Source organism: Equus asinus, chromosome 6 (assembly GCF_041296235.1).
Source record: "Equus asinus isolate D_3611 breed Donkey chromosome 6, EquAss-T2T_v2, whole genome shotgun sequence".
Classification (NCBI taxonomy): Eukaryota; Metazoa; Chordata; class Mammalia; order Perissodactyla; family Equidae; genus Equus; species Equus asinus.
The window spans coordinates 81,588,004-81,615,168 of record NC_091795.1 but is presented as its reverse complement, the minus strand read 5'-3'; the positions used below and the strand labels follow the sequence as shown (position 1 = coordinate 81,615,168).

Sequence of the window (27,165 nt, the reverse complement as noted above, 5' to 3'; positions counted from 1 at the left end):
GAGGTCAGAAGATGGTGGAACAACATTTTTGAATGCTGAAAGAAAAGACTGTGAAACTAGAATTCTAATTGAGAGAATAAATCCTTCAGAAATTAAACTAAGAGAATCTGTAACCAGCAGACATGCCCTAAAAAAAACTGCTAAATGAAGTTGTTCAGGAAGAAGGGAAATGATTCCAGAAGGAAACCTGAAACATTACAAATGAAGGAGCAGCATTAGAAAAGATGTTAGAAGAAATAACACCAATTTCACACAATCTCTACCAGAAAATACAAAAGAACACCTTTCAATTCATTTTAAAAGGCCAGTAATTTCTGATACCAAAATAGACAAAGACCGTGCAAAAGCAAATAAACAATACCCCTCATGAACATACACAAAAATCCTCAACAAAATATAATAAATTTAATCCAGCAATATATAAAAACTCCAGAAGCAACTAGGGTTTATCCCAGGAATGCAAGGCCAATTCAATATCTGAAAATTAATCAATATAACCCAACATATTGACAATCTAAAGAAAAAAACACATGCTCATATCAGATGCAGAATGAGCATTTGACAAAATACAATGTCCATTCATGAAATTCTCAGCAAACTAGAAATAAAAACTTTCTCCAGCTGATAAAGGGCATCTACAAAAAAGCCTACAGCTAACATCACACTGAATGGTGAAAAACTGAATGCTTTCCCTCTAAGACTGGGAACAAGGCAAGGATGTCCACTCTCACCACTTCTATTCAACATTATATGGAATGTCTTAGCCAGTGAAATAAGACAAGAAAAGAAATAAAAGGCAAACAGATTGGAAATTAAGAAATAAACCTATCCCTATTTGCAGACTACATGATTATGTTTGTAGAAAATCCAAAGGAGCATACAGAAAAGCTCTGAGAACTAAAAAGTGAGTTTAACAATGTTGCAGGACACAAGGTCAAAACCTAAATTCAACCACAGTTCTATATATTAGAAATCCACAACTAGAAATGGTGTATTTTTTAAATAGCATTTATAATATCTCTAACAAAAATAAGATGCTTGGGTATACACTAACAAAATATGTACACATCTGTATATTGGAACTACGAAACACTGATGAAAGAAATTTTTTAAAGACCTAAACAAAACAGAAAGACATGCCATCTAATCAGATGGTCTAATCAAAATCACAACAGAATTTTTTGTAAATATACATAATTCTAAATTTTATATGGATAGGCAAAAGGAACAGAATAGACAAGACCATTGTGAAAAGGAAGAATAAAGTTGGAGGATCATCCTACTCAGTTTTAAGAATTACGAAAAAGCTACAATGATCCATACAGGATGGTATTGGCAAAGGGATAGGTACACAGATCAATGGAACAGGACAGAGTCCAGAAATAAAGCCACACAAATATGGCCATTTGATTTTTTATTTTAAGGTGCAAAGGAAATTCAATGTAGAAAGGATAGCCTTGCTATTGGAAAAACTGGTTATCCATATGTCAAAAAGATGAACCTCGACCTGTAGCTCACACCATATTAAAAAAAACTAATTCAAAGTAGTAGATGTAAGTGTAAAATGTAAAAGCATAAAACTTGTAGAAGAAAACACAGGAGAAAATCTTCATGGTCTGGTCATATCACACTAACAGTGTGACATTACACCAAAAGCACAAACAATAAGAGAAAAAAATGATAATCTGGACATGAACAAAATTAAACACTTTTGTTCTATGAAAGAAACCAATAAAGAAATTAAAAGACAAGCTACCCAGTGGGAGAAAAATATTTGCATTGATGCAAAGAAGAGAGAAAATGTCAAGGCTTAAATCAGCTAAGTACCAACTCAGAGCAGGGTATGCCAGCCAGAAGACCTCCATGGCAGCATTTTAGGAAAACTCAGCTCCTACAACTTAAGCGCCCATTGTGCTAAAAATCAAGCCCAAATTCGAATTTTTTTTTTTTTTTTTTTTTTTAGATTTTATTTTTTTCTTTTTCTCCCCAAAGCCCCCCCGGTACATAGTTGTGTATTCTTCGTTGTGGGTTCTTCTAGTTGTGGCATGTGGGACGCCGCCTCAGCGTGGTCCGACGAGCAGTGCCACGTTCACGCCCAGGATTCGAACCAACAAAACACTGGGCCGCCTGCAGCGGAGCGCGCGAACTTAACCACTCGGCCACGGGGCCAGCCCCCCAAATTCGAATTTTGAAAGCGCGCAAAGTACGCTTCGCTTCTCGGACCCCCACGCCCCGCGCGCCGCTCAGCTCGGGGCAGCGCTCGCGGACGCCTTCGCTGCAGCCCGCCGGCGCGGGGCCCGGGAGCCTGGGCTCCTGCGGGACAAGGTGCTGCTGGCGACAACGTGGCATCGCTTTGAGGCACAACGGTCCAGGGCTACACCCAGGTGAACCGGCTGCAGCGGCGCCTCGGGCCAGGGCCTGGTCGTGCTCGGCTTCCGTGCAACCAGTTCCGGCCTCAGGAGAACATCCTGGTCTTGGCATCCGGCCAAGCACGAAAAGATCCTGAATTCCCTCCAGTACTTCCGACCCGGCGGCGGGTTCCAGGCCAACTTCACTCACTTGGAGAAGCGCGAGGAGAACGGCGCGCAGGCGCACCGGCTCTTCGCCCTCCTGCGGGAGGCTCTGCCCGCGACCCCGTGAAGACGCCACCGCGCTCGTGACCGACCCCCGCGTTCATCACCTGGCCTCCCGTGTACCGCGACGACGTCGCCTGGAACTTCGAGAAGTTCCTGGTGGGCCTGGACGGTGTGCCCGTGCGCAGGTAGAGTTTAGAGTTGCCGCTTTCCTACCATCGACATCGACGTCGAGCCCGACATCGAAGCCCTGCTGTCCGGGGGCGCAGCTGTGCCTAGGGCACCCCTCCTACCCCCGCTGCTTGGCAGTCACAGCGCTGTCCTCTGGGGATGTCATCCATGATGGTTATTTCCTCTAAACCTGCATGAGGAACGCCTGACGTCCAGGAAAATCCCCCAAGATGGGCGCTGGTCCTGTCTATCCCAGCCTCCTCTCTCCCAGACCTATAGAAAATGAATTGGAGATGCTGGAACAGCATGGCAGGGTATTATGGAAAGAGTCAAAAGGTATTCCCCTTCCCCATGTTGCCCAACCTTTACCAATTCCATCTATACTGGATTGACAGCACCTTTTTTTTTTTTTTTTTTTTTTTTAAGCCTGATGGCTTTCTCTGACCGCTCAAGTCCATTTTGTTCCCTGCATGGCAGGTCTAAAATACTATGGATTTGCCACTCCCTGGAGTCTTAACCAGTGACTGATGGAGTTAGTATATAAATACCCCACCTATCTCGCCCTCTCAATGCCATAACTCTAGGGACATGTTTGACACTGGTTCAGAGAGCTCCCCAGTGGGAATAAGCTCCTTACCCACAGTGGTAACATCCTTCATAAACCCTTCATTTGCTAACTTCCTTTCTGTATCTCTCTTCCTGGTCCCCTACTGGATTTCCTGGAATAACCTCCAAAACAAAATACTTGCACTCAAATCCTTGTCTAAGAGTCAGCTTCTGGGAGAACTCAAAATAAAATATTAAATCTTTTCATTTCAACCAAGCTTATCATTCAGATTACCTAAAATCCAAATTCACAGGGTACACATAAACTAAGGTTACTATAAATGATTTTTCCTGGGCCTTAGTGATAGGCAACTCCATCTCAGTGCTCTGTGGATATTAATACCTGCATCTTTGTAATTATGCGTGTACCAGGTCCACATCAACAAAGGACTAATCCTACTGCCCCATGTCATTATATGTCCTTGTCTTCCTGATAGCATCTTGAAGACCAACACTTACATGAATGGAAGGTCATCTCTCTACTTCCTTCCACTTGGACTCCTGGCACTTTGCCTTTTCTTAGCCTCACAATCTAGAGATAACCAACACCTCCTTATCGTTCCCTTCACATACTAAGTCTCATTTCAAACTCTGCCATTTCCTTCCTCATAGTCACTCTCATATCCACCCTTTTTTCCCATTTCAACTGCCAAAATCTTTGTCCACATGAATGCACAAATAAAATTCTATGACACCATGATCTCAGGACTCTGCACCCCCTTCTTCCTGTAGTTCATCCTGTGGACAGACAGAGAAATCCACTGGGTGTACTTATTCAAACGTGTTTGATCTGCACTGGATCCTAATCACCGGACTCAGGAGCTTCATTCCACCCGATTAAAAAAATCAGAGCGCAAAGTAAAATAAGCCAGATAGAGAAAGACAAATACTATATGCTCTCACTCATATGTGTAATCTAATAAAACAAAAAAAAGTCAAACTCATGATGGAAATAGAGTAGAATGGTGGTTGCCAGGGGCTGGGGAGTAGGGGAAATGGGGGAGATGTCGGTCAAAGGATACAAACTTTCAGTTGTAAGATGATTAAGTTCTGAGGATCGAATGTACAGCATGGTGACTATAATTGATAATACTGTACTATATACTTGAAATTTGCTCAGAGAATAGATCTTAAACCACCACAAAAAAAGGTAACTATGTGAGGTGATAGATGTGTTATAACTTAATTATGGTAATCATTTCACAATATATACATATATCAAATCATCATGTTGTACACTTTAAATATATACAATTTTATTTGTCAACTGTACCTCAATAAAGCTGGGGAAAAAAATTTAACAATATATTTGAACACCTTCCCGGGTCATTGAGTACTCTTCAAAACATAATTCTGAATGGTAGAATGTAATTTTATCACAATCATTCATCCAAGCCTTGACTGTTGGCAATTATTTCCAATTATCTAGTATTCTGAACAATGCAATAAACATCTTTGAAGCAAAATTTTTTTTAAAAAGGGGGGGCCAGCCCAGTGGTGTAGTGGTTAAGTTTGTGCATTCTGGCTTTAGTGGTCCAGGGTTTGCAGGTTCAGATCCCAGGCACAGACCTGGCACTGCTCATCAAGCCATGCTGAGGTGATATCCCACACAAAATAGAGGAAGACTCGCACAGATGTTAGCTCAGGGCCAATCTTCCTCACAAAAGAAAAAAAGAAGAACCAGAGCATAGCCTTAGTCTACAAAATGTAAAGAAGACCCGAGTCTTAGCTATGAGAATGTAAGCAAAATTTCTTCAATCTAAAGACTTGAAACTATAAGTTCTTAGAAGAGCCTGTTTAATGTTCTAGGCCCAAAGCCCAATGAATGAATGAGTTTTTAGATACAACACCAAAAGCACAATCCATGAAAGAAAAAATTGGTAGGTTGGATCTTAACAAAATTAACTGCTCTGAAAAAGATACCATAAAGAGAAAGAAAAGACAAGCCCCAGAGTAAAAGAATTATTTTCAAAACACATATCTGATGAAGGACTTGAATCCAAATTATAAAAAAAAAACTCTTAAAACTCAATAAGAAACAGCCCAATTAAAAAATGATCAGGAGCCAGCCCTGTGGCCGAGTGGTTAAGTTCGCACACTCTGCTTCGGCGGCCCAGGGTTTTGCTGGTTCAGATCCTGGCCACAGACATGGCAGCACTCATCAGACCATGCTGAGGTGGCGTCCCCCATAGCACAACCAGAGGCACTCACAACTAGAATAGAAAACTATGTACTGGGGGACTTTGGGGAGAAGACGAAGGAAAAAAAAAAAGATACCCCACCAAAGAAGATATACAAATGGTAAATAAGCATATAAAAAGACGTTCAACATCATTTGTCATTAGGAAATTACAAATTAAAACAACAATAAGATACCATTATACACCTACTAGAATGGCTAAAATCCAAAAAACTGACAATACCAAGTGCTAACAAGAATGTAGAGCAACAGGAACTCCATCCGTGGCTAGTGGGAACGCACAAACAGCCACGCTGGAAGATAGTTTGGCAGTCTCTTAGAAACTCATCATAGTCCTACCATTTGATCCAGCAATTGCACCACTAGTTATTTACCCAACTGAGTTGAAAACTTATATTCAAACAAAACCTACACCCAAGAGTTTATACCAGTTTTACTCATAATTGCCAGATACTGAAAGCAACCAAGATGCCCTTCAATAGATGAATGGATAAACAAACTGTGGTACTTTCATAAATGGAATATTGTTCAGCAATAATAAATGAGCTATCAAGCCATGAATAGACATGGAGGAAGCTGAAATGCACACTGCGAAGTGAAAAAAGCCAGTCTGAAAAGGCTACATAGTGTATGATTCCAATTTTATGACCTTCCAGGAAAAACAAAACTATACAAATAGTAAAATGATCAGTGGTTGCCAGAGATCCGAGGGGAAGGGAAGCGGGATGACTAGGCAAAGCACAGGGGAGTTTTTAGGGTGGTGAAACTCCCATATGATACCGTAAGGGTGGAGACATGACACTATGCATGTGTCAAAACCAACAGAAATCTACAATACAGAGTGAACCTTAATGTATGTACATTTTTTTTTAATCCTTTAGGATGTCAGAGGATCCGAGGATGAAATGCAGAATGTGACCAAACAACCTAACCACATTACAATGTATGAAACAGTCTCACTGAAGAGAGTGGGCAAAAAGTAGTGACCTAAGTAACTCTGGAAATGAATGGAGTCTGTAAGACTAAAGGCAAAACAAAACATACACAGGTACTAGACTCTAGCTTCCCACAGGTTATGGGTTAACAATTCTGATATGGCTTTGCACGTATACTGGAACTGAACAATTAAGTAAATAGACGGCGGATGGTGGAGTGTGAGGTTACAGATAAGCAAAGTGGGAAAGAAGCTACAATGATCCCTAAGGTGATGGATTACACTTGAAGACATCAGTATAAGTTCATGTGTAGCTTAATATAGACACAGACAGTTACATATAGAAGTGTTTGTACATATGTGGACATACATGGGTTAATACACACACATATATATCCTTACTCTGTCAACTCAGAGGAGCTAGAAACAACAATATCCCAATAGCAATGAGCAAACCTAGTTCCCAAATTTTGGTTTATAAAGTCATTCACCAATAAAAGGAACCAGGAGAATTCCAAATAATTTAGGTAGATATTCCACCCTGAAGAAAGTGGAGCATAACTCCCCACTCTTCAAGTGTGAGCTGCACACAGTGACAACTTCTTTCCAAGGAGGAAAAGGGGGAGGTGGAAATAACATGACAGTGGAGAAAGCTGACAAACACCACCTCAGCCAGGTGATCAAGCTCAAGGATCAGTAGTGATAAATCACGTTGACAGTTATGTACCCTTGACATGATGTGATGAAAATGGCATTTTACCTCTGCGGTCTTCCTCCCAAAAACCTCTCAACCCAGTCTGATCATGAGAAAACCATCAGGCAAAACTCAATTGAGGGAAAATCTACAAAATACCTAACTAGTACTCCTCAAAGCTGCCAAGTTTCATCAAAAACTGGATCATGGACCTGCCCCACAGCTGAGTCGTTAACTTTGCACGCTCTGCTTCGGCGGCCCAGGGTTTCACTGGTTTGGATCCTGGGCACAGACATGGCACCACTCGTTGGGCCACGGTGGGGTGGCATCCCGCATGCCACAGCTAGAAGGACCCACAGTTGGAATGTACAACTATGTACTGGGGGGATATGGGGAGAAAAAGCAGGGAAAAAAAAAGAAAAGAGAAAAAAACTGGATCAGAAGTCTGAGAAACTGACAAAGCCAAGAGAAGTCTAAGGAGACATGACAACTAAGTGTAATGTGGTGCCCTGGATGGGATTCTGGAACAGAGAAGGCAACTGGGTAAACACTAAGGAAATCTGAATAAAGTACTGATTTTAGCTAATAATAATGTGTCATCATTGGTTCATTAATTGTAGCAAATGAACCAAACTAATGTAAAATGTTAAACAGAGGGAACAGAGGATGGGATGCACATAGGAACTCTCTATTATTGTTCAATTTTTCAATAAATTTAAAACTATTCTAAAAAATAAAGTTTATTTTTTTAAAGACAGTACAATTACATATTTCTTTTCCTTTATTCTCTTAACTGATTTAAAAAGCAACTGCATGAAACAATATCTATAAAATTGTATTGTTGGGCCTGTAACACATAACAATCCTAAATGTCTACATACCTAATGATAGTGCCTCAAAATACACTAAGCAAAAATTGATAGAACTGAAAGGAGAAACTGACAAATGCACACATACTTGGAAACCTCAACGCTCCTCCATGATCGATACAAGCAGAAAGATGGGTGTGGAAGGACTGAGCAACACCATCAGCAAACTGGATCTAACTGACATTTATGGAACATTCCACCCAATAATGACGAAACACAAATTCTTTCCAAGTGCACATGAAACACGCATCACCAATTTCAGAAAAGTGACTACTTCTGGAGATGGAAGCAGAATAATGTCACTGCAGAGGGATACCACCTCTACTAGCTATGTTTTACTTATTAGGCTGGGTTCTGGGTACACTGCATTATTCTTTATGCTTTATATGTCCTATTTCATAATAAAATTTGAAGTCATTTACTTTGAGCATATTCTCTGGTAAACCTTTTCTTTAGTGGTTTGGGAGGAAAAAAGGGCAGGTCTCCATATATTTTATTATTAAAATGGAGTATACCAAATACCATAAGCTCTATACTTTTATCCAAATGTACAGGAACTCTCACAAACTCCATAATTTGGTATAATATTTATTACTTCAAATCTTCAGCAATGTCTTCCGTGAGTATCCCAACAATATTTGCTAGCAAAGGATGCATTTAGTTTGTCCCCAAACTAAAATTATTAATTTGACTATATATTATTTTAGCCACTCTTACCAAAACAGGAAGAACAAAGGTTTATGGTTTTTTGTCTTTTACTCCTAAACTAAGAAAACTCCGAAGAAATTTCTAAAAGTGTATCATTGTTAATAAAATTTTAAGGTGCTAGATTAATTAGCACCTGACTGTAATTATCACTCACAATTATTGAAAAGGCTCAATAAGTTTGTCTTCATATTCTGAATGCTTAGTTTTACAATATCTCAACTGGTAATGTTAGCCTCATACTATCATTAATGAATATCTTAAGGCACAATATACTCAACAGTGCATATAAATCCATATATGAAACAGTATTTTTAATAATTTTCAGGGGTTTTTTTTTACTGCTTAGATCATTATTGTTTTGTACTTTGCATTTAACTGACAACAAGCTCATAATATAAATGGACGTGTCAGCTGTGCTTTTTTCTTGCTGCTCATATGTCGTTGCAATATTTCTTCAACCTTTGAGTGAATCTGAAACTTCAATGTGCAGTTTCTTTGCAGGAGTCTTTTAAAACCCTTTGTCTATATAGCAAGGTTCATTTCATTCAAATCAGATAATATACTAATCTGAAAGACCACCGAACCAGGCAGGGGTGAAGTGTCATACATCCGAATGAAAAGTAAGTACACAAATAAGGAAGCTTGCATTCTCGGCCCCTCCAGGTGGCGGTGTCCCCACTATGCTCCTCTCAGGTTACCTCGCTTTCCACACCTGGTGTATATCATCAGACATGCAGAAGGAGTCAAGTGTCAACCTGTGCACTAGATAGCAGGAAAAGTCCAGTGCCCATATGCACTTGCTATACCCTGCCTAGAGGATCATTTTGCATGCCTCCCCCTTGGGAAACCATTGCTTTTTAAAAAATCTAGAATGAGAAGACGGGACTGTGCTAGGCTTGAGGAATATGGATAGCAGAATTAGATGAGGAAATTCAGCGCCTAAGTGGTTAGCTAACTTGGCCTAAGGTTACAAAGCTAGTAATGCAGGGAGTTAGGGAACCGATTTGACTCTACAGCCCTTTCTTTCGACTGTGCCACGTCGCCCCCTCCAGGGCAAACACCAGGACTCCAGGAGCGAGGGAAGCATACAGGTCTCCAAACGGTGGTGCTGGATCAGACCTTAGGCCAGAGTTAAATGGGGTCCGGAGGCCTGTGCAACAAAAGGCTGGACCCTTGTTTGTCCTGCTTAGGAAGTGATGCATTCCAGAGTTAGATTAAGTCTTCGGGCAGAAGTTAAGTAACTCCCACAGTAAAGACTAAAGCAAAGAGCAGGCTCTAGAAATGTTTCCAGAATGTCTCTGTGCTGCGCCTAAGTGTTAAATATCCTTCATTTCCCTTGAATCTTTTTGTTAATGTCTTAACCCTCTATGTCTCAGTTACTTCAAAGCATACAGGTATCAAAACTTCTTGCGCAAGTTCATGTCTCCCAGCAAAACTCACGTCAGTTTTTCTGGATGCCTACTGAATTAAGAAATCAGAGATGACTGAGACCATCACTAAGAAGCACTTAGCTGTAACCAGTCAAACTTCCCTGAAAGAGAACTAACTGCCTTGCTTATTTCAAGAAAATTTTCAACTATCCTTCCTCTAATACTTTTCTCTTCTCTTTCAGATTTAAAAAAAAAAAAAAAAATGCCAGGGAAAGTAAATGTTTGTAAAACCCTACAGATTTTCTTTTTCACAAATCTGGAAAAGTTCCAATAGGTTCCAATAAAAAACATTCAATAACTGCATTCCACTATTACACAAGGCTCTGAACAGCAAGTACAACCTCAGAGAGCTGTAGTAACTATGAAATAAATTACAGAAAGCATTTAGCACAATGCCCGGCACAAAATAAGAGCCTAATATTATTATTTTTGTATTATTATTGTTGTTGTTGATGTTAGCATGTGACTACCCTCTTGTATGATGCCTAGACTAGAATTCTATAGGCAAAGCTCCTTTTTCTTAATTTACAGATCTTCTGATTTATTTAAAAGTATAAAAACATAGACTTGGAAGAAGAATAAATACTTTGTTATCAATCATCTGAAACATTTTAAATTTGGAATAGAGAAAAGGTTTTAACAAAACTGAAAGGAGGTAAAGAGGTAGAAGTGCAATGTGCCCAAGAAATGAGAGAACAGAATGTAGGAAAATAGGGGAAAGCAAGCCACAAAAAAAGAGAAACAGGTGCCTCTCATCTGCTAAAGACAAATGTCATAGTTTTCCCTAAAACCTGCCATGGGCTGCTTAGTTCATAAGAGCAAATTTTACTTCTAAGCAAAGATACTAAATTACTTACATAATAAGGAAATATTAAAAACATATGAACAATAAAGAAAAAAATACACTCTTGAAATGACATGCAAAGCTCTAGTTTTCATAGTCATATTTCAGGAAAAGTACCCTTGTTCATTATTTCTATAGTTAAGCTTATCCCAAGAGAGATTTTTTTTTTAGAAAGATAGATAAGAATTACTTCTTCAAATGACTTTGGAATTAATGAAAAGAAAATAAGACCAATTAAATGTGTTGCAACCTAAATCAAATTATTTATAATTCTTTTTGACCATGACAGCAGGGTGCCGCTTCCACATCAAAATCCTGGATGGTAACAACTTCTTTTCTGAGTTCTCCTATCTTTAATTTCGGTTAACACATTGGTATTAATGATGATGAACTACAAAAACCACCAGCAAGGCAAGAGAGAATCAGATTGCAAGGGCTTAGAAATAACCTAACTTAGACCCCAAATTTTGCACATCTAAGTAAATAAAATGTCTTGTCCCAGCTTACAGTTGTATTTCACAACAAAGAAATGGAAACAGAAACCCAGAACCCCTAAATCCTCGTCCATTATACCACCCTTCTATATGTGAAGACATTAGGATAATTTTTCTCTGTCTCCGGTCTGTAGGGAAGATTTCATAAACAATAAATTAAAACCACAAACTTAAAACTTTGGTGCATCAAAAGATCCTATTTTAAAAAAGTTTTAGGTACCAGTCCCATGGCATAGTGGTTAAGTTTGTCACGCTCTACTTTGACAGCTCAGGTTCGTGGGTTTGGATCCCAGGCATGGACCTACTCCACCCGTCAGCCATGCTGTGGCAGCATCCCACATATAAAGTGGAGGAAGATTGGCACAGATGTTAGCTCAGGGCTAATCTTTCCTAGGAAAAAAAAAGAAAAAGAAAACAAAGTTTTGTTTTTGTTTTTTTAAAGATTGGCCCTGAGCTAACATCTGTCGTCAATCTTCTTTTTTTTTTTTTGCTTCTCACCAAAGCCCCCCAGTACATAGCTGTATATTCTAGTTTTGAGTGCCTCTGGTTGTGCTACGCAGGACGTCGCCTCAGCATGGCTTGACGAGCAGTGCCATGTGTGCGCCCAGGATCCGAACCAGCAAAACCCTGGGCCGTCGAAGTGGAGCGTGTAAACCTAACCACTTGGCCATGCGGCCAGCCCCGAAAACAAAGTTTTAAAAGCCACAAACTGTGGGGCTGGCCCCGTGGCCGAGTGGTTAAGTTTGCGCGCTCCGCTGCAGGCGGCCCAGTGTTTCGTTGGTTCGAATCCTGGGCGCGGACATGGCACTGCTCATCAGACCACGCTGAGGCAGCGTCCCACATGCCACAACTAGAAGAACCCACAACGAAGAATATACAACTATGTACCGGGGGGCTTTGGGGAGAAAAAGGAAATAATAAAATCTTTAAAAAAAAAAAAAAAAAAAAGCCACAAACTGTAAGAACATATTTGAAGCCATGTAAGTGAAATATAAGCATCCAAAATGTAGTACAAATTATAAATCAATATGAAAAAGACAAACAGTAGAAAAACATGTAAATGATGAAAACAAGCAAATCACAGAAGAGAAAACCTAAAGAGCCAACAAAAACATGGAGCAACGTTCAAACTCACTAGTAATCAGAAAAACATAAACCAAAAACCAAAACAAGATTATATTATATATCCAGCAGATGTGCAAAAATCACAAACCCTGTCAATACCACAGCTTGACAAGGCAGGGAAGCAAGAGAAGCCACACATCCCTGGTGGGAATGTAAATTGGTAGAACCACTTCGGAGAGGAATTTAGCAATATCCAGTAAAGGTGAAGATGTGCATGGCACACAAGCCCGTGGTTTACTCCTGGGTACACACTCTAAAAGACACGTGTGCACAAGGAGATGTGACAAGAACATCCATAGCAGCATTATTTGTAACAGCAAAAAAAAAAAATCAGAACAAACTACATGCCAATTCACAAGAAAATACAAAAGTAAATTGTGATATAGTCACACAAAAGAATCCTATTCAGCCAAGAAAATGAATGCACTCGAGCCATATATCCATATGCATGAGTCTTTCAGCACTGAGAGAAAAGAAAACAAGTTACAAAGAGATATATTTAACACTGTTAATATAATTCTAATGCAAAACAATACTATACATATTAGGGCTATTTACATATGTAACAAGAGTATGAAAATAAGTACAAGAATGAAAAACATCAAATTCAGAATAGTGGTTTCCTTGGAAGTGGAAGAGAATACAACTGGGGAGGAGTTACTCGGAGGTCCAATTTTAAAAGGAGTCTAGTTTCTTAAGCGGTGTGTACACAGGTTTTCACTATGTTTATTCTCTATACCTCTTTGAGGGCCAATATTTCATAACGCTTAAAAAGCTAAAGGAAAATAAACTCAAAGTCAACCAAAATAGTTTACTCGAGAGCCCACAGGCTTATCCAAGACACTATTTATTCTATTTTGGTTTGTGCAGTTAAGAAAGATTCGGTCATGGGGCTGGCCCCGTGGCCGAGTGGTTAAGTTCGCGCGCTCCGTTGCAGGCGGCCCAGTGTTTCGTTGGTTCGAATCCTGGGCGCGGACATGGCACTGCTCATCAAACCACGCTGAGGCGGCATCCCACATGCCACAACTAGAAGGACCCACAACGAAGAATATACAACTATGTACCAGGGGGCTTTGGGGAGAAAAAAAAGGAAAAAAATAAAAAAAATCTTAAAAAAAAAAAGAAAGATTCGGTCATAAGAAATCTCTCTCAAGAAGACGTACAACATCAGACTGCTAAAAAGCAGTGAAGGACCTGACCAAACGAAAAACCCCTCAAAAAAATCACACTGGAGACACAAAGCGGTCCTACGCCGCGCTCAGGAATCAGGAGGTCAAACCAAAGGAGAAAACCCAAGTAACTCGGAACACAAAACAGTCCTGTTTAGAGACAGCAATGTAGAAAGGACATGGCTGTGCAGTCCGACCTGGGCTCAGATACTACCCCTTGTCACTGATAAGCTGTGTGGCCCTAAACAAGTTTTAACTTCTCTGAGCTCAATTTCCTCACTCATCCACTGGAGACACCATACTTAGCTTACAAAATTCTAATACTTAGAGAGAAGCCATTATTTATGAAAACTCCTTGACACACAGTAACTTCACAATAAATAACAGTTATTATTACTTACAGAAGAAAGTCTCTCTCTGGCAAGAGGAGACGAAGCATACAGAGATAAAAATTAAAAAGAAGGAGTAAAGAGTCTAGAAAAAGAAGCCAGGAAGAAGCTGGAAAGCTTAGGAGCTGGAAAAGTCCTGGTAGAGTCTCAGAGGGTACCAAAAAAAGTGTTTTGTTGTTTTACTGAGCATTATTTCATTATAGTGAAGCTTAGTTACAAGAATATTTAGTCCAAACCTGCTTTTCAGTCCTGTTTTGTTGTTAATATACAAAAATTTAAGATCAAAATATGTTTTCTTTAAAGGTTCCTTTTTTTGTTAGAAACACATTGACAAGTAAATCATATACAATACATCTGTTCCCCTCAGTTATCTACAACTCAGAAAGGCCTGTCCCACTCTTAACAGATTAAAGAGAAAAAAATGATAATTTCAACAAATGCCCCAACAAGTTCCTCAATAAAATTCAACACCCAATAAAAATACAAACCAAGGGGCCGGCCCAATGGAGCAGCGGTCAAGTGTGCAAGTTCCGCTTCGGTGGCCCGGGGTTCACTGGTTCGGATCCCGGGTGCGGACATGGCACCACTTGGCAAGCCATGCTATAGTAGGCGTCCCACATATAAAAAATGTACAAGAAGATGGTCATGGATGTTAGCTCAGGGCCAGTCTGCCTCAGCAAAAAGAGGAGGATTGGCAGCAGTTAGCTCAGGGCTAATCTTCCTCAAAAAAAAAAAAAAATACAAAGCAAGAACAGAAGAAAACTTCCTTAAATTGACAAAAGACATCTACCAGAAGCCTTCAGTAATCTCATATCTAATAGTCAAACACTGGAAGCATTCCCATTCAGGAAAAAGATAAAAATGCCCATTATCATCACTGCTATTCAACTATGGTTTATATAATGCTCTGGGCTTGGAAAAGTGGGAAGATAAAAACACAGCCTCATGACCAGGAACTGAACTGAGACATTCACATACTCTGTGAGTAGATCTAAAATAGCCCCAATTACCTCAAAGAGCAGGACCCCTGACCCACCATTATCATATCTGATTTCTTGACTAGGATCCAGTAAGTCAATGGAAGCACCAGATATATCACCACACAGAGAAGGGTGAACACAGAAATAGGAAAAACAAAATCAAAAGCATTCACACTGAAATGCGTCTGTAAATCAAAACTTCAAACACATAAGGAAATATAACACTAAGAAAGACAGCCAATACAAGCAACAACTAGAACATGAATTCATTCCAGATGAAGTTTAATTTTACAGAACAAAGACTTACTTTTTAAAGACAGTTAGGGTGCTAGGATATAAATTTTTTAAATTACTGGGAATGCAAAATGCTACAGCTACTTTGGAAGACAGGCAGTTTCTTACAAAGCTAAACATACCCTCACCATACGATCCAGCAATCACACTCCTAGGCACTCACCCAAGAGAGCTGAGAGGTGAAAACTTACATCCACACAAAAACCTGCGCATGAATATTTACAGAAGCTTTATTCATAATTGCCAAAAACTGGAAATAACTGGAAGTCCTTTGATAGGTGAATGGATAAACTGTGGTACCTCCATACAATGGATATTATTTAGTGATCAAATCAAGCCAAGAAAAGACACAGAGGAACCTTAAATGCATAAGGCTAACTGAAAAAAGACCAGTCTGAAAGGCTACAAGTCTATATGATCCCAACTCTATGACATTCTGGAAAAGACAAAACTATAGACAGAGTAAAATGATCAGTGGTTACCAGGAGATCAGGGGGAGGGAGGGAACACAGGGCATTTTTAGGGCAATGAAGTTATTCTGTATGATACTACAACGACATTACATGAAATGTCATGTAATGACATTAATGATGCATGACATTTTGCATTTGTCAAAACCCACAAAGGGGTACCACACAAAGCGTGAAGCCTAATATAAACTACGAACTTAATAATAATGTATTAATATTGATTCATCAGTTGTAACAAATGTACCACACTAAGGCAAGATGTTAATAACAGGGGAAACTGCTCATGGGGACAAGGGAGTATATAGGAATTCTTTGTACTATCCACCCATTTTGGTCATATCCAGTTATGTATATAATTTTTTTAAATATCATGGACAGTTCCACTTCTGGGTATATCCACAAAAGAAGTGAACACAGGGACTTAAACAGAAATTTGCATACCCATGCTCACAGCAGCATTATTACCATAGTCAATAGGTAACCCAAGTGTAACCCAAGTGTCCACTGATGGATGAATGAATAAACAAAAGTGGCATATACATTCAATGGAATAGTATTCAGCCTTAAAAAGGAAGGCAATCCTGACGCATGCTACCATACAGATGAACTCTGAAGACATTACGCTAAGTGACATACGCCAGACACAAAAAGACAAATGTTGTACAATTCCACTGACATGAGGTACCCAGAGTAGTCAAATTCATAGAGACAGAAAGTCGAATGGTGGTTTCTGTGGGCTGGAGGGTGGGGAGAATGGAGAGTTAGTGTTTAATAGGCACAGAATTTCAGTTTGGGAAGATGAAAAAGTTTTGGAGATGGAGGATGGTGATGCTTGTGCAACAACGTGAATGTACTTAATGCCACAGCACTGTACACTTAAAAATGGTTAAAATGGGGGACCAGCCCAGTGGCATAGCAGTTAAGTTTGCATGGTCCACTTCAGCGGCCCGGGGTTCACCGGTTCAGAAGCCGGGCACGGACCTGGCACTGCTCATCAGGCCACACTGTGGCAGCATCCTACACAAAATAAACTAAGATTGGCACAGGCGTCAACTCAGCGGCAATCTTCCTCAAGCAAAAAGAGGAAGATCGGCAACAGGTGTTAGCTCAGCGCCAATCTTCTTCACACACACACAAAAAAGGTTAAAATGGTAATTTTTACATTACATATATTTTACAATAAAAAATTACGAGAAAAAGTGCTGAAAAACTGGTTATCTAAATTGAAAAAAAAATTATATCTCTTCGTTACACTATATAGAAATTCCACATGGAAAGCAAAACTTTCTTCTTAATTTTAGAAGAAAATACAGAACTATATAAATTCATACCCTGGGGTGGAGAAAATTTACTTAAAGCAGAAACACACACAAAAGTTTTTTTTTAATTTAAGGGAAATTTTTCATAAATATAAATTTAAATTTAAAACTTGTATACAATCAAAGACACTTAACAAAAGGAAAAGGCAAGCCTCAGGTAGCAGGATGCATTTGCAACACACATATCCTCAAAGAATTAGTATCCAAAGTAACCTAACTGTCCCTCAGTGAGTGAAGGACACAAAAATGGTGATTTAATTCTACAGCTGAACAGTACTCAGCAGTTAAAAATAAATGAGCCAGATCAACAAGTAGCAAAATGGTTAAATCTCCATCAATTAAAATTTAAAATGTGCACCCCTTTGACCCAGCGACTCTACTTTTCACTCACTGCAGCAATGTCTGAAATGGCAAACAGCTTAAATGGCCATTAATGAGGAGAGGTTTAAATAAACTACCGTACAATACATACTACAGAAGAGGTTGTGGAGGAGTCAAGAAGAATCAGGCAGATCCCTGTGTTTCACCATGGAAAGATCTCAGACATTCTGTTCAGAAAAAAAGTTGCAGAACAGTGTGTACAGTGTCATGTCATTAATGTGGGGAGTGAAAAGAAACCTTGCTTTTTTCTTTATTACGAGATAGAGATGAGAATGCATAGAAAAAGGTCTGGAAGTATCACAACAAAGTGATAACCACAGTCCCAGTGGAGAAGGGAGGGGGCCAAGGGGGCTTTTGTTCTGTCTGTACCGTCAGAGTATTTATAAGAAAGTGTGCATTCATGAGCCCTATGCAGAGCTGCAGTCCACAGCACACACGCCGTGCACCACCCAACCCCAGGAGCCACCATTCGCAGGGACTCTGCTGTGAATGGCACCCCTACAGCTGGGCAGTATACATCCTGCACAAGATGCCAGAGCCCTGATGCTTGTGTAATTATAAATAAAATGAGGGAGGATGGATTGCAAACCAGCATGAGGGAACTTTCTGCAGTGATGTAAATTTCTACATCCTGATTGGGATAGAGGTTACACAGTATACACATTTTTCAAAACTCATTCAGCTGTACACAGGACATCTGAAATTTTATTACATGCAAACTATACATCAATAAAGTTGCTAAGTTCAATATAAAAATAAATAAATAATATCATTGGGAGAACCTGGAACAAGGCACCCAAAATTACAGGACCTAGGCACCTGACTAGTAGACACCTGCTGGTTGCACTCTGAAGTACACAGTCCTAAAACTCAAGAGAAATTAACTTAGTTCTTCAAGGTTTACTACGCAATGCCAAATTTGGATTAATACTACCTTTACTTTTTATACGAGGAAACAAAGACTCTGAGAGATTTCTGAGAAACATAAATGCTAACTTGGCATTCAATTGGTTCTAATTTTCCAACTAAGTAGAAAGTTTGTCTCTCACGCATGGTGGTCACTCAAAAACCTTGCCAGCATTACTCTGACTACAGAACCCCTTCAAAGGTAATTCCACTTATGTATGATCAAAATCCTCACAGAACTCATAAAAGGTCAAGTTTTAATTTGGCAGACAAAGTAACCCAACAGGCAGTGCAGCCCAGGGAACTGAAACAGCAACCTGGAGCTGTGGAGTCCAAAACTCCAACCAAGGCAAAGATCAGGCAGACTCCAGCCCTCACAGAAGAGCAGGGACACAGTCTCTTACCACAGCCCTAAGATCCAAGAACCACGATAAAAATGAAAAAAAAAAAAAACGCTCTCTAGACAAAACTACCCTTCTTCTTCCTCAGTAACAGAAAATACAAGGGCCAGAATGGGATGATTTGGGATGAATGGCCCAAGGAGCAAGCTTCTGACAGCCAACAAGCAATAAAGATGTGAAAGCCGCAGCGAGGCCACAGGAAATCCACTCCATCACCTGAGCGATGGCTTGAAATGCCCGAACCTAAGAACCTGGGTTACCTTACATGGCAGAAAAAAGAAAGAACTTCAGGAACAGAGGACGTCCATCAGCCATCCCTAACACCAGAGTGATTAACACTGCTCCGTGCAAAATACAGCAAAACCTTGCTCGGTTCATTCATTCACGCAATAAACACTTATTGCTTGACTGCTGTGGGCCAGGCACTGTTCTGGCGAAAGACATGAAACAGACCTAAAGTGAATAAGGTATGAGACAAAATGCAATGCCAGTTGGCAATGCCATTTTACCCGTATACCGTCACAACCAAATGTCAGCAGCTAAACAGCAAATTACGGTGTGTGTTACACTATGTTGTGGCCCCAGTGCGGACCACGGTTCTCTACCCACGGAAGCTAATCAATAAATTGACTAAGAATCCTGGACGCTCTCCCTAACGCCAAGGCCTGGCACAGGAACTCAACAGCAAGCAGTCGTTAGCCGCATCCTCCCTCCTCCCAGGCCACTTTCCTTTAAAGGGTGACCTCGGCGCACAGGTTCACAGTTAGGCGCCTCGGGAAACAATGTTTTGGGGTGATGTGAAATAAATGCCCTTCCTCTGCCAGGGCCTGCCCGCCTCACCTGCCCTCTGCCAGGACCTGCCTCCTTCAGCACCTAACGCAGAGAATCCTCCCAGCGAGCCGGGCTCCGGCAGCATCAGCCCGGCGCCCGCACCCCGGCTCCGCGCCCCGCGGCCACAGCGCGCTCGGGACCCCAGAGCCCCCTCCCCGGCCCGGGGCTCGGAACCCGGCGGCGCCGGCCCTGTTCTCCGCTCCATCCCCTCCGCTCGCCCCTCCAGGGCCGGGCGCGCGGCGCCGTCTCCCCTCGCAGCGCGCGCCGTGCAGCGGCCCCGGTCCCCGCGGCTCTCGGCCCTGCACCCCGAGGTCCGGGCGCTGCGCTGGCTCCTTCGCGCTCCTCGCGCGCGCGAGGCTCCAGCACCGCGCTCCTCTCCCGCAGCCTGCGACCGCCGCCGCGGACCCCCACCTTACTCACTTCCCGGCCGGAGCTGGGGGCGTCGAGAAGGTCTCCGCCGGCCGCAGCCTCCTCCGCCTCCTCCGGCCCGGCCCCCGTGGCTGAGGCGGCGGCAGCAGCGCCCGCTCAGGCCCTGGAGCCGCCCCCGCGGCGAACGTTCTCAGGCGCCCGGCACGCGCAGCGAGCCCGCCCCCGGCGCGAGGGCGCGAGGGCGCGAGGGCGCGAGGGCGCGAGAGCGCGAGGGCGCAGGGCGCAGGGCGGGGGGCGGGCGCGCGCCGCCAGCACGAGCGCGCGGCTGGGGGCGGGGCTTCCGCCGCGCCGGGGAGGGGGCGGGCAGGCGGGCCGAGTTCCCTTCGAGCCCCGCCCCCTGCGGCCGGGCGGGACCCGCCCCCCAGCTCCCCCGGCGGTTCCGGGTCGGCGGGGGAAACTTGCCCCCTGCGGGCTTCTCTTGCAGGCTGGCGGCGGGCGGCCGAGGTGCGTCTCAGCTTCACAGGTATTTGCCCGGCCAGCTGGATGTCGGCGCGACGTGACTACAAGGTAAGGAATGCTAAGAACCACCCCCATGAATCATTCATCTGCGCCTCGAGCGCGAGATACTGCCCTGAGTGATTTTTCCAAATTAATTCAACTCAGCAAGCGTTTACTGAACATCGACTCAGCGCTCTACCAGGTGCTATGTGGGTGCACCGTCACGGTCACGGTCCCTGGTCTCGAGGTGCGCATAACTTAGTAGAAAAGCATCCTGTAAACAACCAGGTCTGGTGACCCATGCAAAGCCAAACCGCAGGAAGATGCTGTGGGAGCGCGGAGGAGGAAGAGATTGCTTCCGCTTGGACCATGCTAAGGGGTTCCTGGAAGAGGTGGCATTTGTGTTCAGCCTCAAGGAAGAAGAACAAAGCCCTAGGAGAAGAAAGGGAAGGCATCAAAATAGCTTGGACAAAGGACAGAGGGTGACCAAGGATTTACCAGCTGGCATCAGCTTTTTTTGTTTCAATATTATCCATTTTTGATAGACTCCTTTCCAAACTGTATGAAACATAGGAGATGATTAAGAATAGCTAAGCTTTTTTTTAACAGCTCAAAGGATCATTTTTCTCAATATTATTTAAGGCTCAAACCAGCAATGTCCTTTAAGGACTATTGGTATGTGAATGAAGGACTTAAGTTCCTAAGCTAAGTGACCCTAAACCAGTAGGCCTTGTGCCTGGGTTTTTACTGCTTTTTGGCACCTTATGGTAAGGCAGATCATGCCTGCCTGCCTGCCTGCCTGCCTGCCTGCCTGCCATTAGAACATCCTCTTCCTCCTCCTCTCATCTTCCCACTTTTAAACTCCTATGGTGAAAGAAATGCTGGTAACCAACTTTGTTAAGTGAGAGTAAAGAGGTTCCTCAAAAACAGAGCATCACCTTTCACATGGAAATTTTGTGACTATTTTGCATGCTTAGAAGATTTTTTGCTTGTATGCAGGGTCTTGACTACGTCTGAATATGTTAAGATACCCAGAATATAGGTAAGAGACAGCTTGTTTGTTCATTTACCCTTCATTGAGGACCAACTAAGTGGGAGGCATTGAAAGGGTAAAACATTGATCCCATCCTCTGGAGAAAAGATGTGAAAATAATGTACAATAAATATGTAAATATTGCTTGCTATATTTGCCTTGTTGATTGAAACCAAGGTAATTTCAATATGTGAGCTAAATTATTATAGGAACTAAGTACACTTCTGTTAGCATCTCTCCATCTTAGTTCTGTATTTCATCACCTCCCACATCTTCAGAAGACTTCTCTCAAACATATTTCAATCATTCTCCCACTCTCACTCCCAAAATTATCAATTCTTCTTACCCATTGTCCTTTGCCCTCACCATCTATTCATGTTCAAGCTCTTCCTGTCCTAAAGAAAAAGGAACAAACCCCCCGTCACTCTAGATTCTGCACTAGTCACTATTCCTTGTCTATATTTTCCTTTACAAATGCCTTGAAAGTAGTCTATTCGTCTCTGCCTCCTCAGCAGCTTCTCACTCCTCAACCCTTGGCTGCACAGCTTCTGTCCCCACCGCATCACTGCACTGCTCTCAGTCATTAATGGCTTGTTTAACCCTAAGTGCCACAGGCTATTTTTGAGTCCTCATATTGCTAGGGCTCTCAGTGGCATTTGACAACACTGAGCACTTCTCTCTCTCTGCAGCTCCCTTGGCCTTCACAACATGACTCATCTAACCCCTCTGACGACTACTCAGTCTCCAGGGTTCTGTTCTCAGCTTTCATTTCACCCCATTCATTCTCCCTGAACTATTTCATCTACTCCCTGTCTTCATCTGCCACATTTATCAGCAATCCCAAATGTGCTATCTAGCTTGATCACTCATCTGAGTTCCGTATACACAAAAGCCTACTAGACTTCTCTACCTGGGTGTCTTGGAGACACCTCAAGCTCTACATGTCTAAACCCCATTAGCCAAACTGTCCACACCATTGCCCAATTCAGAAACCCAGGGGTCATCGTTGGTTCCTTCCTCCCCATCCCCATCACACTCAATGATCCTGTTGATTCTCCTCGTAAGTAACTCTAGAACCTGTCCCTCTTAGCCCTCTCACCGGGACTAAGCAGTGGCCTTTATCTTGTCTCCCTCCTATAGTCTTGTTCCTTCCGGTCCGTATTCCATACTGCATGTCAGAAGAACTTTCAAAACTTTGCTGCTCATGATGTCACTGCTCAGCATGGCACACAAGACCTTCCATTTATCTAGGCCTTGCCTATCTTTCCACTTCCTCGCTTGTAGCTTCCTATACATAGTCCATCCAGACCCTTAGAATGTTCCTCCTTTCTCTTGGCTCCATACCTTTGTGCTGTCTCTCTCTGTTTGGAATGTCATTTGATTGAATACAAGCAAGGAATGTCCAGCATATGTGTAGCTGAAGTTCCATGTATAATAAAACTATAATCCAAGAAACTTTCTGGAAATAAGAAAACGTACACCTGCATAATGAAAGGGCCCACATGCACTTGAGGAAATGACCACAGAATGATCAATTCTGAAAGCTAGCCTCTTAAAACTATTACACAAAAATAATAACAATGACCTTCAAGGCCTCCACGCAAAAAGCTCAAATTGTTTAAAAGGGTAAGAAAATCAGGCTGTAGTAGGTTAAAGATGGCTGCAAATTCCTTGTCACTTCTTTTGATCCAGACTGGCCTACGTGAATTGCTTGACCAATAGCATGTGTGATGTTATGGGACTTCCAGGCCTAGGTCATAAGCAGTCTTGAAGGGTCCACCTGGGTCTTTTGAAATACTTGCTCTTGAAGCCCTGAGCCGCTGTGGGTAATATCTAACTCCCTGTGCAGAGGTTCTGAGGCTACATGGAGAGGAGGAGAGGCCTAGCTGATCCTAGGTGATGTGAGTGAAGTCATCATGAATGTTCTATTGGTCCAGCCATCAGCTGAATACCACTGAGTGGCCCCAGTTGAAGCCATGTGAAACAGAAGAATCATCCAGTCAAACCCTCCTCAAATTCCTGACCCCAGAGATTGTGAAATTATAATCAAAATGATTCTTGTTTTAAGCCATTCCTTTTTAGGGCAGGTAGTTTGTTATAGAATCTAGTAACCAAAATATTTGGCATCCGCTTTCTCAGGAGCGACATACAAAGCAAGGCAATAGTGATGCATTTCAGAATTTTCTAAAAACTCAGGGAAAGAAGAGGCAAGGTAAGGATTTTATATCCATCCATCCATGCTGTTTTTCAAGCATCAAAGGCTATAGGAAAAACCTTTTTTTTAAATGCAAGAACTCAAGAAATACTGCACACATAAGCCCATCCTAAGCACCTACTAGAGCAGGGGTCAGCAAATTTTTCCAAAAACATCAGGTAGTAAATATTTTGGGTTTGCAGACCTAATTGTTCAACCATGTCATTGTAGCACAAAAGCAGCTATAGATAATATGCAAATAAGTGGGTGTGGTTATGTTCCAAATAACCTAGATTTGGAAAAATTGGCAGCAGGTTAGATTTGGCCCATGGTTGTAGATTACCACTTCTATACTAGAGGAAAAGAAATAGAGAATGCTATTTCTCTCAAAAAAGCACAAGGCCCATATATTTTAAGAAAATAATATACCATAACCAAGGAGGGTTTATGTACTAGTCTGCTAGGACTATCATAACAAAGTGCCACAGACTGGTTGGCTTAAAGAACAGAAATTTATTTTGTCACAGTTTTGGAGGCTAGAAGTCCAAGATCAAGGTATTGGCAGGGATGTTTTCTTCTGAGGCCCTTCCCCATGGCTTGCAGATAGCTATCTTCTCCTTGAGTCTTCACATGGGCTTTCCTCTGTACAGTGAACATCTGTGACTAATCTCTTCTTATAAGGACACCAGTCATACTGGAGTAGGGCCCACTCTAATGACCTCATTTTAATTTAACTATCTTTTTAAAGACCCTACCCCCAGTACAGTCACATTCTGAGGTACTGGAGGTTGTTAGGACTTCAACAATGTAAATGTAAGAGCTGAAACTATAAAAATTCCTGGAGGAAAACATAGGTATAAATCTTCTTTACCTTGGGTTCGGCAAAGCCTTCTTAGATACAACACCAAAAGCACAAATAACAAAAGAAGAAATAGATAAATTGGACTTTATTGACATTAAAAACTTTTGTGCATCAAAGGGCACCACAAGAAAAGTGAAAAGACAGCTGACAGAATTGGAGTCAATATTTACAAGTAATATGTATGATCGGGGACTTACTTCCAGAATATACAGCAACACAACAATTATAAAACAAATTACCCAATTGAAAAATGGGGGAAAGATTCCATCAGACATTGCTGCAAAGGATATATAGATGGCCAATAAGCACATGTAAAGATACCCAACATGATTAGCTATTAGGGAAATGCAAATCAAAAACACAATGAGATTCCACTTCACCACCACTAGAATGGCTATGATCAAAATCACAGACAGTAACAAGTGTTGACAAGGATGCGGAGAAATTGGAACCTGATACATTGCTGGTAGGAATGTAAAATGATGCGACTGCTCCAGAAAACAGTTTGGCAGTTCCTCAAAATGTTAAACATGAAGTTATCATATGACCCAGCAATTCTACTTCTGGGTGTGTATACCCAAGAGACTTGAAAATATACACCCACACAAAAACGTATACACAAATGTTCATAGAGTCTTATTCATAATAGCCAAAAAGTGGAAACAACCCCAGACTCCATCAACTGAGTGGATAAACAGAATGTGATAAATTCATCCATACAATGAAATATTATTCAGCAATAAAAAAAGAATGGAGTACATGCTATAACATGGATGAACCTTGAAAAATCATGCTAAGTGAAAGAAGCCAGTCACAGAAGACCACATATTATAAGATTTTGTATATATGAAATGTTCAGAATGGGCAAATCAATAGAGACAAAGTAGATTAGTGGTTGCCAGGGGCTGGAGGGGTTGGAGGGTTTGGCAAAGGCCTGCTAATGGGTACGCGGTTACTTTTTCAGTTGCTGAAAATATTCTAAAGTTAATTGTGGTGATGGTTATACTACTCTGTGAATATAGAAAAACCAGTGAATTGTACACTTTAAATAGATGAATTGGAAGCTATGTGAATTCTCTCTCAATAAATCTAGTTCTTTGTAAAAGAAAACTATAAAACAAACCTGAAAGACACAAAAGTGTATTTAAACAAGACATCTCTTGGTTTTGGTTAAAATATCTCAACTCTGTTAAGATGACAGTTCTCCTTATGTTAATTTATAAATTTAATATGATTCCCAAAAAAATATAAAGTTTTTTTTTCTGTAGCTGGACAAATTGATACCAAAGTTCATATGGAAAAATAAACCCTCAAGAATAGCTAGTAAAACACTGAAAAGGAAGAGGTATGAGAGGGGACCAGCCCTGGCAGGTATTAAACATATGACAGAGCCTCTTGAGTGAAAATAATGTGGTTCTGGCACATGAACCAATGTAACCGAGTAGAAGGTACAGAAATCAATCCAACTACGTATGAAAATCCAAATAGCTGAAGCAAACAAAGACTTTTCAATAAATAGTGTTGGGTCAGCTGGACAGACACACAGCCTCGCTCTATTGGTGAGCTATGGAGAGACAGATATTACTGGAGGGAATGAAAAATAGTACAACCCTGGAGGGGCGTTTGGCAGTTATCTAATGAAATGACTTGTATGTTTACCTTTCAACCTAGCACCCCCACTTCTAAGAATTTACCCTAAAGATACCTCCAAAAATAATATGTACTCTTACATATGTAAGCTGCTTCTTCATTGTACCATTATTTGCATTTGCAGGATATTGGAAACTACCTAAATGCCCAAACATAGAAACCTGGTTGAATAAACTATGGTACCGACACACAACCGACTACCAGGAAGCAATTAAAAGGAATGAAGAATATTTTTATGAACTGAAATGTAGTAATTTCCAAGGTACATTATTAAGTTATAAAAGCAAAGTACAGAAGAAAATATGTCAATTATTGTATAATAAAGACAAGAAATAAGAAAATATAATGGATTTGCTTATTTTAGTAGAAGGAATCAGAACAATAAACCAGAAAGCAGTGGAATTGGTTGCCTCTGAGGAACTGGGCAAGGGAACAGCATGGAAAGGGGAGGGGAGGGAGGGACAATCCTGAGTATATCTTTTGGTGTGGGGGTGGCTTTTGGAAGCATTGTAATATTATATCCATTCAAAAGATAAAATTAAATCAACAAGCAACAAGCAAATTAAAAATCTGTAACTAAATACAAACAGAAACAAATGAACCCAATTGTAGGTCAAATGAATGCCATAACCACAGTGAAGCGGGAGAAAGAGGTAAACCAAGTAATTTTAAATAAATACAGTACTTAGATACACTTTCAGCCTAATGCCAACAATAAGCTGGGAGAAAAAGAATCAGTACCAGGAAAAGAAGAACTACAATGGCCAATAA

General features: G+C 41.3%; 1 protein-coding gene, 1 long non-coding RNA gene and 1 pseudogene across 42 annotated transcripts in view; 2 read left to right on the top strand and 1 right to left on the bottom strand.

Moving 5' to 3' along the window:
* Nucleotides 1–20,464, bottom strand: part of DTNB (dystrobrevin beta) — a 234,455-nt gene extending 213,991 nt beyond the window's left edge. For 15 of the 41 annotated variants that reach the window (XM_044772072.2, XM_044772077.2, XM_070512468.1 and 12 more), the window contains exons 1-2: nucleotides 20,209–20,343; nucleotides 11,744–11,913 (exon numbers count right to left, since the gene is read on the bottom strand). In XM_044772072.2, coding sequence (XP_044628007.2) covers nucleotides 11,744–11,757 — 14 coding nt within the window. In that variant the 5' untranslated portion in view covers nucleotides 11,758–11,913; nucleotides 20,209–20,343. Of the gene's footprint in view, nucleotides 1–11,743; nucleotides 11,914–20,199 lie in introns of all 41 variants that reach the window. The other 26 variants (XM_070512471.1, XM_070512487.1, XM_070512476.1 and 23 more) reach the window with 14 other exon arrangements.
* LOC123286241 (glutathione peroxidase 1 pseudogene) lies at nucleotides 1,313–3,013 on the top strand (annotated as a pseudogene).
* An 85-nt stretch (nucleotides 20,465–20,549) lies between the features above and the next one.
* On the top strand, nucleotides 20,550–26,712 carry LOC123286496 (uncharacterized). The gene is made up of 3 exons (XR_006528914.2): nucleotides 20,550–20,724; nucleotides 21,655–21,697; nucleotides 26,519–26,712. It is a non-coding gene; the product is annotated as an uncharacterized lncRNA (long non-coding RNA).
* The last annotated feature ends 453 nt before the right edge of the window (nucleotides 26,713–27,165 follow it).